At 42.9% G+C, this 14,853-nt stretch overlaps 1 protein-coding gene across 11 annotated transcripts in view; it reads left to right on the forward strand.

The window, feature by feature from the left end:
• The window catches only part of SLC8A1 (solute carrier family 8 member A1), a 413,446-nt gene extending 400,406 nt beyond the window's left edge, over positions 1-13,040 (forward strand). For all 11 annotated transcript variants that reach the window (XM_007167113.3, XM_028162332.2, XM_057558357.1 and 8 more), the window contains one exon: positions 9,576-13,040. In XM_007167113.3, the coding sequence (XP_007167175.1) occupies positions 9,576-9,952 (377 nt within the window). In that variant the 3' untranslated portion in view covers positions 9,953-13,040. The remainder of the gene's footprint in view (positions 1-9,575) is intronic.
• The last annotated feature ends 1,813 nt before the right edge of the window (positions 13,041-14,853 follow it).

The following is a 14,853-nucleotide window of genomic DNA, read 5'->3' on the forward strand; positions in this document are numbered from 1 at the left end:
AAGATGCTTGATATGATTTCAATTTTCTTAAATTTACTGAAGCTTGCTTTTTGGCCCAGCATGTGATCAGTCCTGGAGAATGTTCCATGTGCACTTGAGAAGAATGTGTGTTCTGGTGCTTTTAGATGGAATGCTCTATAAATATTAGTTAAATCCATCTGGTCTAATGTGTTGTTTAAGTCCTGTGTTTCCTTATTTATTTTCATTTTGGATGATCTGTCTGTTGGTGAAAGTGGGGTGTTAAAGTCCCCTACTATTACTGTGTTACTGTCGATTTCCCCTTTTACGGCTGTTAGGATTTGCCTTATGTACTGAGGTGCTCCTATGTTGGGTGCGTGTATATTTACAATTGTTATATCTTCTTCTTGGATTGATCCCTTGATCATTGTGGAGTGTCCTTCCTTGTCTCTTGTAACATTCTTTATTTTAAAGTCTATTTTGTCTGATATGAGTATTGCTACTCCAGCTTTCTTTTGGTTTCCATTTGCATGGAATAGCTTTTTCCATCCCCTTGTTTTCAGTCTGTATGTGTCTCTAGATCTGAAGTGGGTCTCTTGTAGACAGCCTGTATATGGGTCTTGTTTTTGTATCCATTCAGCCAGTCTATGTCTTTTGGTTGGAGCATTTAATCCGTTTAAGGTAATTATCAATATGTAGCTCTTATTGCCATTTTCTTAATTGTTTTTGGTTCGTTTTTGTAGGCCTTTTTTCTTCCCTCCTCTTTTGTTCTCTTCTCTTGTGATTTGATGACTAACTTTAGTGTTGTGTTTGGATTCCTTTTTCTTTTTTGTGTGTATATCTATTGTAGATTTTCAGTTTGGGTACCATGAGGTTTTGATATAGCAATCGCAATCTGTATGTAAACAAGATTGTTTTAAGTTGGTGGCCTTTTAATTTCCAATGTATTTCCAATATCCTGCAGTTTTGCTCTCCTCTTCTCATGATTGCTGGTTTTGATGTCATATTTGTGTATGGGTAATTTCCTACCTTTACTATATGTTTGCCTTTACAGGTGAGCTTTTCCATTCATAATTTTCTTGTTTCTAGTTGTGACCTTTTCTTTTCCACCTAGAGAAGTTTAGCATTTGTTGTAGAGCTGGTTTGGTGGTGCTGAATTCTCTTAGCTTTTGCTTGTCTGTAAAGCTTTTGATTTCTCCGTTGAATCTGAATGAGAGCCGTGTTGGATAGAGTCTTCCTGGTTGCAGGTTCTTCCCTTTCATCATTTTAAATATATTGTGCCACCCCCTTCTGGCCTACAGAGTTTCTGCTGAGAAATCAGTTGATAACCTTATGGGAGTTCCCTTGTATGTTATTTGTTGTTTTGCCCTTGTTGCCTTTAATATTTTTTGTCTTTAATTTTTGTCAATTTGATTACTATGTGTCTCGGCGTGTTACTCCTTGGGTTTATCCTGTATGGGACTCTCTTTCTGTGCTTCCTTTCCCAGGTTAGGGAAGTTTTCAGCTGTTATCTCTTCAAGTATTTTCTCAGGTCGTTTCTCTCTCTCTTCTCCTTCTGGGACCCCTTTAATGTGAATGTTGGTGTGTGCAATGTTGTCCCCTAGACTGTCTTCATTTCTTTTCATTCTTTATTCTGTTCATGGCAGTGGTTTTCACCATTCTGTCTTCCAGGTCACTTATCTTCTGTTCTGCCTCAGTTATTCTGCTCTTGATTCCTTCTAGTGTATTTTTCATTTCCATTATTGTATTGTTCCTCTCTGTTTGTTAGTTCTTCTAGGCCTTTGTTAAACATTTCTTGTATCTTCTTGCTCCATCCTTCCATTCTTTTTCCAAGATCTTGGATCACTATCATTACTCTGAATTCTTTTTTGGGTAGATTGCCTATTGCCCCTTCACTTTGTTGTTGTTCTGGAGTTTTATATCTTGTTCCTTCATCTGGGACATTTCCTCTCCTGTCTCATTTTGTCTCACTTTCTGTGATTGCAGTTTCCATTCCACGGGCTGCAGGATTGTAGTTCTTCTTGTTCCTGCTGTCTGGCCCCTGGTGGATGAGGTTGTCTCAGAGGCTTGTGCAAGTTTCCTGGTGGGAGAGACTGGTTCCTGCCCACTGGTGGGTGGAACTGGGTATGCCCCTCTGGTGGCCAGGGCCATGTCAAAGGGTGAGTTTAGTGGGCAGCTATATGCTCAGGAAGACTTTAAGCAGCCTGGCTGCTGGTGGGTGGGGCTGTGTTCCTGCCCTGTTGGGTGTCTGGACTGAGGAGTCCCAGCACTGGAGCCTACAGCCTGTTGGGTGGGGCCAGGTCTTGGTGAGAAAATGGTGGCCTCCCCAAGGACTCACACCAATGAGTACTCCCCAGAACTACCCCTGCCAGTGTCCTTGTCCCTACAGTGAGCCACAGCCACCCCTGCCTCTGCAGGAAACCCTCCACCACCAGCAGGTAGGTCTGGCCCAGGCCCTTATGAGGCCACTGCTTTTTTCACTGGGTCCTGGTGTGCATAAGACCTTGTGTGTGTGTGTGCTCTCCAAGAGTGGAGTTTCTGTTTCCCCCAGTCCTGTGGAATCCCTGTGATGAAACCCTGCTGGCCTTCAAAGCCAGGTTCTCTGGGGGTTCCACCTCCTGTTGCCAGACCCCCCAGGCTGGGAGCCTGACATGGGGCTCAGAGCTTTCACTCTTGTGAGGACTTCTGTGACATAATTATTTTCCAGTTTGTGGGTTGCCCACCCAATGGGTATGGGATTTGATTTTATCACAATTGAGCCCCTCCTACTGGCTCACTGTGGCTTCTTTGGCTTTGGATTTAGGATAACTTTTTTGGTAAGTTCCAGTGTTTTTTTTGTTGATGATGGTTTTTCAGCAGTTACTTAGTTGTGATTTTGGTGTTTTCATAAGAGGTGAGCTCACGTCCTTCTACTCTGCTATCTTGTCTCCACCCTGTTGTTCCCAAAATACTGATTTTGTTGACCTACATGTCAGAGCTATTCCATGCATTATCTCAGCTAATCCAGGGAAGGTGCCGTTGTCCTTACACAGAGGGTGAAGCAAGGGCTCTGAGTAGTTGGTTAGTGGACCTCAGTCCGCTTGGGGAGCTTTAAAAGATGCCAGTGCTCAGACCGCATTCCAGACCAAGGAAGCAGAAACTCAGAGTGGACCTCACAATTTGGTATTTTTCAAAAGTTACCCTGGTGATAAAAATGAGTAGAAACAGGTGTTCTGACCTGCCAAAATGAGTCCTCTTGAGCTTTTCATTTACCTCTTTTCTTCTCTTCTAAAAATAGGTGTCATTGTCTCCATTTCTTTTTCAGGGACAGTTTTTGTGGGCAGAAATTTTAAGTGTTTTTCCCTTTTTCAGTTTTTACAACTCGTCTCCTAACTGGTCATTATTCAGTCAAACATCAGTAATTCCCTGACCTCTTAAACTTCACTTGGATGCCAAACAAGGTTTCTTTTCGTTTGAACGAGTGAAGGGAGTATGTGTATGTAAGTAAGAAAGTGTGGGTTTCATACTTACTGGGGTAAATAAATATCACAACCAAAAGCAAAAGCTTTTAAGGTTCTTAGTGACAGGAATTAGTACATAAATCAAATTTCCATTTGAATTCTCAAAGAGGGAAACAAAAAGTGCATAGAAGAGAGGAAAGAATAGAGAGGAATACATGCGTTGTTTAAGCAAAGAGGTCTGCCTTTCAGTCACTAGTAAAATAATTCGGGCCATAAACCAGATCTCTAATGTCTTTTTTATGACTTATGTTATATGGAATTTTCAAACTGAAAATCTCTTTGATTTTAAGAATAATTGTATTTTCTACCACATTTTTAAATACCTGGGACCATGAAGTTAATATGTCTTAAAAGGGTGTTATAACTCCCCAGAAGTTTAGAATCATTACAGGAATTCACAGTTCCAGACCACTTATGGATTCCCTTGGGAACTGGCTCTGTTGTCTTATAAAAATAATTACTAATATTGAGCACTCATTAAGTGCCAGGCCCTATTCTGAGCGCTGTTCATGTTAACTCATTTCCCTCAAACCATATTAAACCATATTAAAGTAGGTAAGCTTCTTACCTGGCAAGTGAAAGAGCCAGAATTCAACTAATTTAAGTAAATTTCACTCTTTCCTTGGCCTTTTATAGTTGCCATGCTGGAATGGTTTTTTTTTTCCAAAAAAAATTAAGAGTATAGCACAACTTGAGAGTGGGAGACTTCATGGTCAAGCAGTCCCAGCGCCTCCACCAAGCTGTTTTATGAGCAAATGACCACTCTATCAGAGGGCATCACTGTCTCTCCTCAATTAGCTGCTTCCCTGAAACTCAAACATCTCTTCCTGCCAGCAAGGCCCCCCCAAACTGTGGGCACTGGGAGTGGTAGCTTCCATTTCCATGCCTGAGAGCTGTGGTTCTTGAACCTTGGTGTAAAAGCTAGCCACCTCAGGCACTTATTAAAATGCGTATTCCTGTGTCTTTTTCTCAGAGAGTCTGATTAAGTGGGTGAAGGGTGGAGCCCCAAATCTTCATTTTTTTTTAACTAGGCTCTCCCAGTATTTCCAGTGCCAGTGATATGCACACTTGATTGACATGATACACAGTATCTGAAACAGTCATCACTGCCACCAGTTATTGCATGGCTACACTCATATAAAGGGTCATGTGACTTGAAGTAAGTAACCTTGCCAACATTTCTTACCTATTTTTACCCATTTTTTACCTATTTTTATGACCCTGTGCTGTGTGGTTCAACTCCATAAATATTGCCACAGTTTCATCACTGGCAAGATCTTCAGGTCTAGAGATCACTTTGACTATTTCATCTAGGTCATTTATTCTTTAAAATGAGATATCGTCATCATTCGTCAATTTGAAGGAAGGTGGGTGGTCATGTACAAACGCCTGCAAAAAAGAAAAATCCCACCAAAACCATATATATGAATTTAGTCTCTTGATGTATTCTATGTACCACCCAAACAGTAAAGTTAGGAAACCAGAACCCCCCCCAGAGAGTGAGTGTCTTGCCCAAGAACACACTGACTGACAGAAGAGCACAGAGGGTCCCCTTGATGAGACTTCTCCCACTAGCGCAGCAGGAAGCTCTGAACCACCTGGCCTGTCCCCTGCGTCATCAGTAATTCACAGGTGATGGGAGGCAGCTACCATGCCCCCGTAGCAGGCTGGGCTCCAGTCAAAATCTGCTCCTGAGCGCGAAGCCCTTGAGAGTCGCACAGCTGGCCCCCAGCACGTGCTAAGAGTCAAGACGAAGATAAACCACGTGGGCTGGTACTCTAGGTAATACGTAACCCTTCCTGTGACCTGCAGGGCTGTAAGAACTATCCTTTTCACAGAAGAGATGTTTGAGGCTTAGTCTGTATGCAGCGATCAAGTTTGAGAAGTTCAGTTAAAAAATCATTTCTGGAGGAAAGGGGAGTGTGCTGATATCTAGTCAATATTACTGCATATTGACTAGCTGACTTAGCCGCCAAGGTTAGACGCAGAGAACAATTATGTCCTGACTCTGTAACATGTGGCTTAATTCCAGCCACACTGCCTCCCAAACAAATCTTCCCTGTTAGTGGGAACCAAGGAGGCAGGACCAAAAGTCTAAAACTCTACGACTAATTTATTAGAATTCAGGGGGCGCGGGTTTGATCCCTGGCCAGGGAACTAAGGTCCTGCATGCCTTGCAGTGTGGCCAAAAAAAAAAAAGGAGTATAATTTTAGCGCTTGCATTTCCGTCAAGAAGTTTACAGGGGCTGATCAAAGGGCTCAGAATAGTGACTAGTTCATGTGTCCAGCCCATCGATACTTGCCAAGATTATTCCTATTTGCCTAGAATATTCCTACTGTGAATCTTATTAGATAATAAAAGACATTGCAAATAAATTATAATATGGCTGAGCAATGACTAGAACTGAAGTTTGAGAATAAAGATGTTTATAAGAAAGGAAAAATATAAAAATAAAATTCATTAGAATTCAAGGTGGGAGTTAGAAGCAAAAATTACTATTAGAATACTAACCTGAAGTATATATGTAGGTATAGATATACACACATATGTACATGATTATCAACATAACTTAGTTTGTACCAATCACAGTGAAAATCTGATTCATGTATGTTTGTATGTAACGGGCCAAGTTCTGAATATGCTTACGCCATGTCAATAGTCCTTGTCTGGACTTCACTCTGGGGAATGGCATTTGAGTGGCTTTTGCCTTGTTCAGCCATAAGCAGGTTGCGGACTTGGCATTCAGGGGCGGGCTTGGCAGGGCCTCGCCTGCAGTCTGTGGTCTGCTGCTCTGTGCACTAAGCAGTGGTGAGAGAAGGTAGTTTGGGGAGATTCCATCACACTTCATTTGGAAAACAGAGTTGTCTCTGTTGCAGTTAAGGCTGATGGTTTGGATTTACTTGTGTTTCTACAATTTTTCTTACACAGCTTTTGAATTGAAAAGCAAAGGTCTGCTGTGTAACCCAGGTAAAAAAAAAAAAAAAAAAAAAAAAACCTCCCTGATTCAGAGGCCCGAACATGTTTCATTTATGTGAGGAGCTAATCACTTTGGCAACTAATTTTCAGAGACTCCAAAGAAAGGCATTTGTAAACAGGAACCTATTATTACAAGAATTCTCATGTGCTATTCACATTAATAGGCTATTGAAAAATGGCTTAAGGGAGAAGAAGTCCCTGCAGACCCAGGAGGGCCCAGTGAATCTTTGAATTTGTGCCTCATTCCCTTCTGGGGCGGCAGCAGAGATGCCATCCAGAAAGTCCAGGGTTTCCGAGTGGGGATGGGGCACCCAGGAAGTCTAGTGTGCCGCATACAGCGTGCCGGGGGAGGTATGCATGCGTATGCTGTGGAACATGCCAGGTCCCCGCCCCTGCAGCATGGGGGGGTGGGGAAGGCACCCCCCAGTCACTAGGCGCCGCCAGCAGCCATGTCAGCACAGAATAACATCTCAGGGGGTCCTCAGCAGCAGCTGAGCTGTAAGTGGCTTTCTCCTGCTTTACACTCTGTTCCTTTACTTTCCTCGCTGACCTGACTTTGCTCGAAAAGTCAAAGCAAAATGACTTCATTGTTTTTGAGGCTGCTGCTGTGTCAGGTCCTAACAACTCTTAATAATGAACAGCAAGAGACCGTGAAGATCGTCTCACTGGGCTTTTACTCAGCGGCCTCTGTTGTGATAGTCCTGAGAGGGCAGCAGTGTGTGATCGATCATGAATGCAAAAAGGCAGCACCCCATCCAGCAGGGCAGGTTAGCAAGCTGCCTATACCTCCTTCAGTCTTTGCTCTCACTGATACAGGAAGGAGCTGCTTCAGGGTTTCTGAGTGGAAGGAACAGGGCAACCTGAAATGGACCGAGAGGGAAGGAAACCTTTAGCCTTCCTAGGAGGGGCAGTGAGGTCTAGGGTGAGAAGGGGCTCTGAAATCAAACAGATTTGGTTTCAAAATCCTTGCTTTGTTGACGGACACCCTGTCCAAGAGGCTACTATCACAACATCACTGTTTCCCACATTGTAAAAGCAGAATAATAACATCTACTCTCTAAGGTTGATAAGAGGGTTGAATGAAAATATCCGTGTAACATGCGTAGCACAGAGTAAGCAGTCCGCCTCTTTATAAAACAGTGACTAAAATCTGCTTTCCGTCACAGACAGGTCAGAATCAGTGAGATGGGCCCTCAAGGTTAACCACTTCCCTTTCAGAAAGAATGTGACACCACAGATCCAGTAGCCTCTCAGCACCCATGGTAAAAGCACAAGAATCTACAGGCTGATAGAAACGTACGTGCTTTATGTATCATCCTCATTGGAAGTGGCCACGAATAGCAACAGAGGGGAGAGAGTAATCCAGATATCACACAACTACACGCACGCTCAGAGCATAATGCCTTGTAGTAACAGCATACCTGCCTTTGCTGGCTTTCCAAATGTGAGTGCAATTTGACAGTTACTAATATCTACTCTAAACCAACTGTGCAACGTATTTTGCAGAGGTAACTGAAAGGACTTTGATACCAGTAACTAGGTGAGCATATAGAAAGGAAGTTGAATATCTTACATGTCCTGTTCACATTCTTAATAAAGGGAGCTATTTCAGATCCAGCGTCAACTTTTAATAAATGGATCTAGGCAGCTCCATTCACATTGTCTTCCCAAAGCAACAGAAAGAGCTACTCTTGCTTTGTACAAAGAAACGTTAGCATTTTACATATAATAGCTCAATTTAACAAAAGCACTCTGAAGTGGGCATTACTATCCTCATTTCACAGATTAGGAAATTGAGTCTCAGAAAAATTAAGTAATCTGCCTGGGGTCACACATGCAGTTGTGCAGGCAGAATTCGACACCCTCTGACTCAAGTTTGCACTAAGCCCCTGTGCTCTACTCACCCAGTGTAAGTCAATCTTGTCCTACTCCCTGTAGAGAAAGGAAATGGATTATTTTCCCAGCTTCAGAGAAAAGATGCATACAGGATTCTTGGTGAACAGAGAGCTGTGAGGATGGCCATTAACACGCCAGGCCAGGGAAGGGTGAGATGGAACCATGAACAGCATTTGCATGAAGGCAGGAGGCCTGAGCTCAAGCCTTAACATGGCTTCTTCCTTGCTGTGTGATGTTGCACCTCTCTGAGCCCAGTATCCTCACCTATAACGTTTCCTCTCCTCATAGAATTGTTGTCACCATCAACACAATAACATAGGTGAATCTGCTTTCCTATCTGTAAGGCTCTAGGGCAAATGTCCGTTGTTATCATGGGTCAGTTACTTTCACTTCCACCACTGACTGACTTGCTCTTGAATCTTTGGAAATAGTTCCTGACCCCTGCACCTTCTCATCTATAAACTAGAGCTGATGCTACAGCAGCCCTCAGTAATACCCTTCAGCAGCCATTCTCAAACTTCACTGACCTAGAATCTTTTGGCATGTTGTAAAAACATGTTCCTGAGTCCCGGCAGCTATGATCTAGCACGGCTGGCCGGAGTCTGGTAATATTCATTCTTAAGAAGGACCCGATCTCTGGGCTTCCCTGGTGGCGCAGTGGTTGAGAATCTGCCTGCCAATGCAGGGGACACGGGTTCGAGCCCTGGTCTGGGAAGATCCCACATGCCGCGGAGCGACTAGGCCCGTGAGCCACAATTGCTGAGCCTGTGCTCCGCAACAAGAGAGGCCGCGATAGTGAGAGGCCCGCGCACCGCGATGAAGAGTAGCCCCCACTTGCCGCAACTAGAGAAAGCCCTCGCACAGAAACGAAGACCCAACACAGCCATAAATAAATAAATAAATAAAATTAAAGGGAAAAAAAAAAAGGACCCCATCTGATTCTGATGTAGATAGGCCGTGATAACGCTCTGAAAAATGCCTCCCTGCAAACTCAGTGTTACCAAGAACCGTGGTATCTGTGGGTAAAGAACTTGACCAAGGTCACCTGTAAGTCAGCAAGTCCTGATACCTGGATCCTGTCGTTCTGCCCCCACGACTGGGACTCGAGGGAACATCGAAGCTCGGTCCTGGTCACGGGGTTTCCGTCGAGGGTTTGAGTCCAGAGTACACAGCGGAAGCTGCCAGCACTCCACAGACCTCTTTAAGTGGCTCAGTGTCATCGCCTTTTTCTTCTTTCTCCACAGACACATTTGCAAGCAAAGTGGCCGCCACCCAGGACCAGTACGCAGATGCATCCATAGGTAACGTCACAGGCAGCAACGCAGTGAATGTCTTCCTGGGAATTGGCGTGGCCTGGTCCATCGCTGCCATCTACCACGCGGCCAACGGGGAACAGTTCAAAGTGTCCCCTGGCACGCTAGCTTTCTCCGTCACTCTCTTCACCATCTTTGCTTTCATCAATGTCGGGGTGCTGCTGTATCGGCGGAGGCCAGAAATCGGAGGTGAGCTGGGTGGGCCCCGGACTGCCAAGCTCCTCACATCCTGCCTCTTTGTGCTCCTGTGGCTCTTGTACATTTTCTTCTCCTCCCTGGAGGCCTACTGCCACATAAAAGGCTTCTAAAGGAACAATCAGATGTAGTAAATTTATATATATATACATATATATACATAAAAAATTATGTATAACGAACAGAAGAAACTGACATTTGTCATGTCCACTTACCTGCTGATGGAATCCAGCTTCACGAGCAGACTCTGTACTAGGGCCGGAGTGAGAAGGCATCACCTCCTGTTATCAGGGGCCTCGTCACGTTGAACCAGGCGTGGAGGCAGGGCCATCTTTGCAGCTCAGCCTCTGAGGGCTGTGTGTTCTCCCCGGCTTCATAAATCGTTAAGTCTTTGATTTGTTTTCTGTTTGTTTTTGCTTGTTTTGGGCGGGGGTTTGGGGAGGTAGTTGATGTTAGGCTTTTGTTTTGTTTTTTGGGGAGGTTCAGGGTTTTGGCTTCTCTTGTGGGAGGTGATGACCCATCTAAATGCAAATGGGTTTTGGGTAAAAATGGAAATCATTAAGATTACTCTCCCTTCCCCCAAACATTTAAAAAAATTATTTTGGATTAAGAGAGGAAATGGGCATGGAAGAAGAAAGAAGCATGTCTTCACCATATAAACTAAATTTCATGCTCATCTCTGGGATGGGAGCAGAGGTGTGAAGCTGCCTCCAAGAAGAAACCTGGCAGCTGGAATGGAGCCCAGAAAAGTCATGGTCCTAGATAGATAGAGTCTGATAGTGAAAGATAGGAGGCCGGGCACTCTTGTTCACCAGGTACAGGAACATCGTGCCTAGATTCCCAGGAACACGCAAAATCCTTTCGTATCTCTTTAGCGCCAGACTGTGATTAGCAAGGCGCTTATATTCTGGTGTTCCAGCCCTGCTAACCCCCCAGGCCCCCCCATCCCAACCATCCTCCCCTCCTGCTCACCACCCCTCATACAAACAGGAAGAATAACCCCATTCCAAAAGCACATCATCCTTTTCCATTTGCATCAGTATGTGTCCCAGTCCCATGTTGCTCTTGCCTGGGGTCGTCCATCAGTTTTGTTTTCAGAAGCATCCATGGCCTGCACACTCCTGTTCCAGCCATGACCGAACATTTGCTCCTCCTTCATGTGCCTGTTTGGGAATGTTGTTGTGATACCTGTTACACAGTGCATGGATGAAACACAAATTCAACAAAACAAAGCGTATCTGTATATAGTAGAGTATAGCATATACTGTTCTCCCATTGGGCAACGTTGACTGATTGGACATTGAAGACATAAGTGAGTTTTCTTTTCACCTGAGTTGTAACTTTTGTGTTGTTATTGAGTTTGATTAGGGATAAAAGGAGAAAATGGCTTATTCATGGATCTGCATGTTCATTTCTAAGAAGCAATAACTGTTAACATGGGAAGTTAAAGCTATTGAGAGGACAGTAGGCAAACTACAAAGTGTCTTCATGGAAAATTAGCCACTTGGTACACATCAGAGCCTCAAAAACTCACCTGTTGGTTCAGGAAGGCCAAGGAGAACGGCATGTAGAGAAGGGGATGTGTTTGTTAGATGTGCCTGAGCTTTGAAAGCCTCCGTTCCCACAACACCCCTGCCCCCAAAGTATTTATTTCACATCTGCTCTGTCTGGCACAGATGGTAGATAGTGCTGGTTTGTTCATTTTATTTTTGTATGTAAAAGGCAATTTGGAGCCCTGTTTCTTTCACTGTCCAGACCCCTCTGATTGTATCTGCAGTTCCTGAGGAGGAAAGAAGCCATGGTGAGCAACAGGCCTTTAAAAGTGTATCTTCTCTGCTTAGGACTAAGGAGGAAGCAATTAAATGGGATGATTAGTGCCTCCCAGGAGCATTGCCCTGGGAGATTTTTAACCCTGGAAAAGGAATGGCTCTTTCTGTTTCACAGTATCAGAGAGTGTGGATAAACCCAACATTCCAAAGCCATGAGTCCACGACTGAGGTATAAATGGAATGACTTAGGTCCCCTCTCAGACACTTCTCTACCCATAAAGAATCCCAGGCCGGAGACACCCCTAAGCCCTCTGTATTGATTCAAAGGTACTTAACTCTCAACAATTTTAATTTGTATTTTCTTCCACTTAATAATCACGCTCATTCATCATTTAATAAACATTGGGTGACCGAATGAATAATTAAATGTTGGTTACCCACTCAATATGCCAGGTACTGTGCTACCTCTTGGGGACGAAACCATGGACAAGACAGCCCAGATCCCTGCCCAGAGGGGGTTAACACAGCCACATGGAAACAGTTTGATCTTAGGAGAAAAACACAATTCTGAAACCCTCTTGTCTAAATATCTAAGATTTTCTTTAACTGAGACAGTATAAGGCATAGGGTACGAAAAGCATTCTATGTATCCTTAGCCAATCTTGCAGATCTGCACATCTTCCCATTTTAAACCAAGTAAGGCAATTGTGTTGGTGATCCAGATCACTGAGAAGGCCCAATTAACCCCAATTTTTATCTTTGTTGGACAGCAGTACTTTTCTATGCCCCCCACAGCTCTACAATTTCTCCTCTCTCTTGGAGCCTCACCTCTACCTGTCATGGCCCAACACACTGGTGGCCTGACTAACTCCTTTGAGGGCAAACTCTAACCCTTTTTTTTTTTTTTTTTTTGAAGATTTATTAAATAGAAAGCTAGCCTAGAAACACCAAGTAAATTGTCAAGGGATATGAGTTGTTGAAACATTAGAAAGACTTTGCCCTCCTTTCTAGCCATATTTGGAATGTTAATAATCCCATAGCAAATTTTCACAAAGGACTTTAAGAAATCCTTGGCGCTGGTCAACTTCAATTTCAAAGCTTTTTGGTTTGTTTGCTTTTTAAATTTTCATGTTTTAGAGAAAATATGATTCTGGTTGTTCAGGGTTGTATTAGTAATTATAGTCGTGTAAAATTATTTTGTTTGATTATTTTGTGTGTATTATGCACAGCTTGGGGGGGGGGGAAGTGCACTAATTGTGCTGTTCCTTATAAATGGTACACACTATTGACACAGACAAATAAAGTTTCTAATTGTTTCTGATTTAATCACTAGTGATACAGCATATTCTGTATGGAATGTTTTCTCTCTTCTCATTGTCATCTGCTTCATCTTTTGTTTTCATGTTTTGAAGAAATAAAGACCAAAAAGGTATTATTGTGCAATTGGTATCCTCATCCAAAAGAAAGAAAACAGATGCCGAGTATTCGACTTGGCAAATGTCAACCCTTTGGTCGTGCATTGTTTCCTTTTAATGTCCCAAAGGAGCACAGGGTCAGAATATTGAGATAAATGATACTTTATGCATCTCATTGTCTTTAAATTTTTCTTTAGAATTCCTCATGTTATTCTTTAGAATTCCCATATTATATCCATATATGGTCATACACAGAACACTTTCCTATGGGAAGGTAATTTTCTTGGATCAACAATTAATGTGTCTCCTGGGACCCAATCTTTGGTTTAACACAGAATGAGCAGCCAACATCTACTTCTTTAACGGCAAAAGGAATAATTCAGTGACCAGAGTAGCCTTGACTGTTTAGCAACTCTTCAGCAAAATGCCGTGGCCCAATGATTCTAACCTCTTATAAGCTAATTTTATTCTTTCAAAGATTCCGATTCAAGCCTTCCACCAGTGAAGGTTTTATAGAGCTTTGCTCTGGTGGCTTATAGCATAAACACACTAAGTTTTTTCTTCTTATAATTTTTTCTTATAAAGCATGCTGTCTTCAACTCTGCAGCTATTCTGATAGGTGGCTCTCATCCACAATGAGACTTCCTAATGCAATACCTTCCCCCGCCAGTGGTCTCACGATTAATAAAAGATCATTGTACACATGGTCTTGTCCACAGGGGGCTAGATTCATTGTCGATTCCACAGCCCAGGGCCCCTGCTCCTAATCTGTCAAAGTGAGATTCACCAGTTTGGCTGCTTACATCTGAGAACACTGTGGGAGCAATCAGAAAAATAACAAATTTCCTCTGGTGGATGATGAAGACCTACATTCTCTAATGGTGACAAAACTTCACTTTCTCAAGAATGTAAATCAACTCCTTTAAGACTTCTTTCAGTGTTTCCTGGCTCAAGATGTGTCGTTTCTCTTTTGATTATGGTTTTCTGTCTGTGTCTGATTGTGGGCAGTTATATCCAGAGCAAGTCATGAGTATAGTTTCATAACTTCAAGAATATTTGGCCATTTCATGATCAACCATGTTTGACACTGGATCTTACAGTGACCTAAAAATGGCACTTGGCTCTTATAGTAATCACTGCACTTGGCCAAGACATTCCAGCTGTTGGTAAAATTGAGCCTTTCAATTGATAAACAAGCATATCTCGTAGAAGAGACATACAAAAATCATATTTATCTTACAAAGAAAGAAAGGTGCTGTGATGAGTGGATTCATTAACTTTCATTCAGCTCTACTTACAGATTTTGGTAATGGATTGCATTTCTGCTCTTCTTTCCAACCATTGTGTTCTTATCACCTCTAGCCACATTCATTGTCTTCCACCCAACATATGTCAAGTGTTGGTCGGTCCTGATGGTACTTCACCTGCAAAGATAGCATAGGAAGGGGAAACAGTTGTAAGAGACACTTAATTTTTAGAGCTTAATCCGGCCATGGTTAATCATCTCCCAAAGCAGAGAATGTCTTACCTATAGAAGGAGCAACCACTAAGTGGTGGGACTCCCAAGGGAGAGAGTGCTTCAGCATTCCAGCCAATGAGAAATGGGTGAGTATCTAGCTGTGACTTTTTCCCTGCCAAGATATCCAAAAAGATGCATTCAGAGGCTCTCCCAATTTCCATTTTGTCAAAGGTCCTCTGATTGAATCTCCTATGGGACTTTTAAATCAGTGGTCATTGTATAAATTTTCATTGATTGATTGATTAGTAGAACAGAACATTGTAACTTCAAAAAAGCAACATAACTTTGTAGTTAGAATTATGACCCATGTC

The sequence above is a fragment of the Balaenoptera acutorostrata genome, chromosome 12, assembly GCF_949987535.1.
Source record: "Balaenoptera acutorostrata chromosome 12, mBalAcu1.1, whole genome shotgun sequence".
Classification (NCBI taxonomy): Eukaryota; Metazoa; Chordata; class Mammalia; order Artiodactyla; family Balaenopteridae; genus Balaenoptera; species Balaenoptera acutorostrata.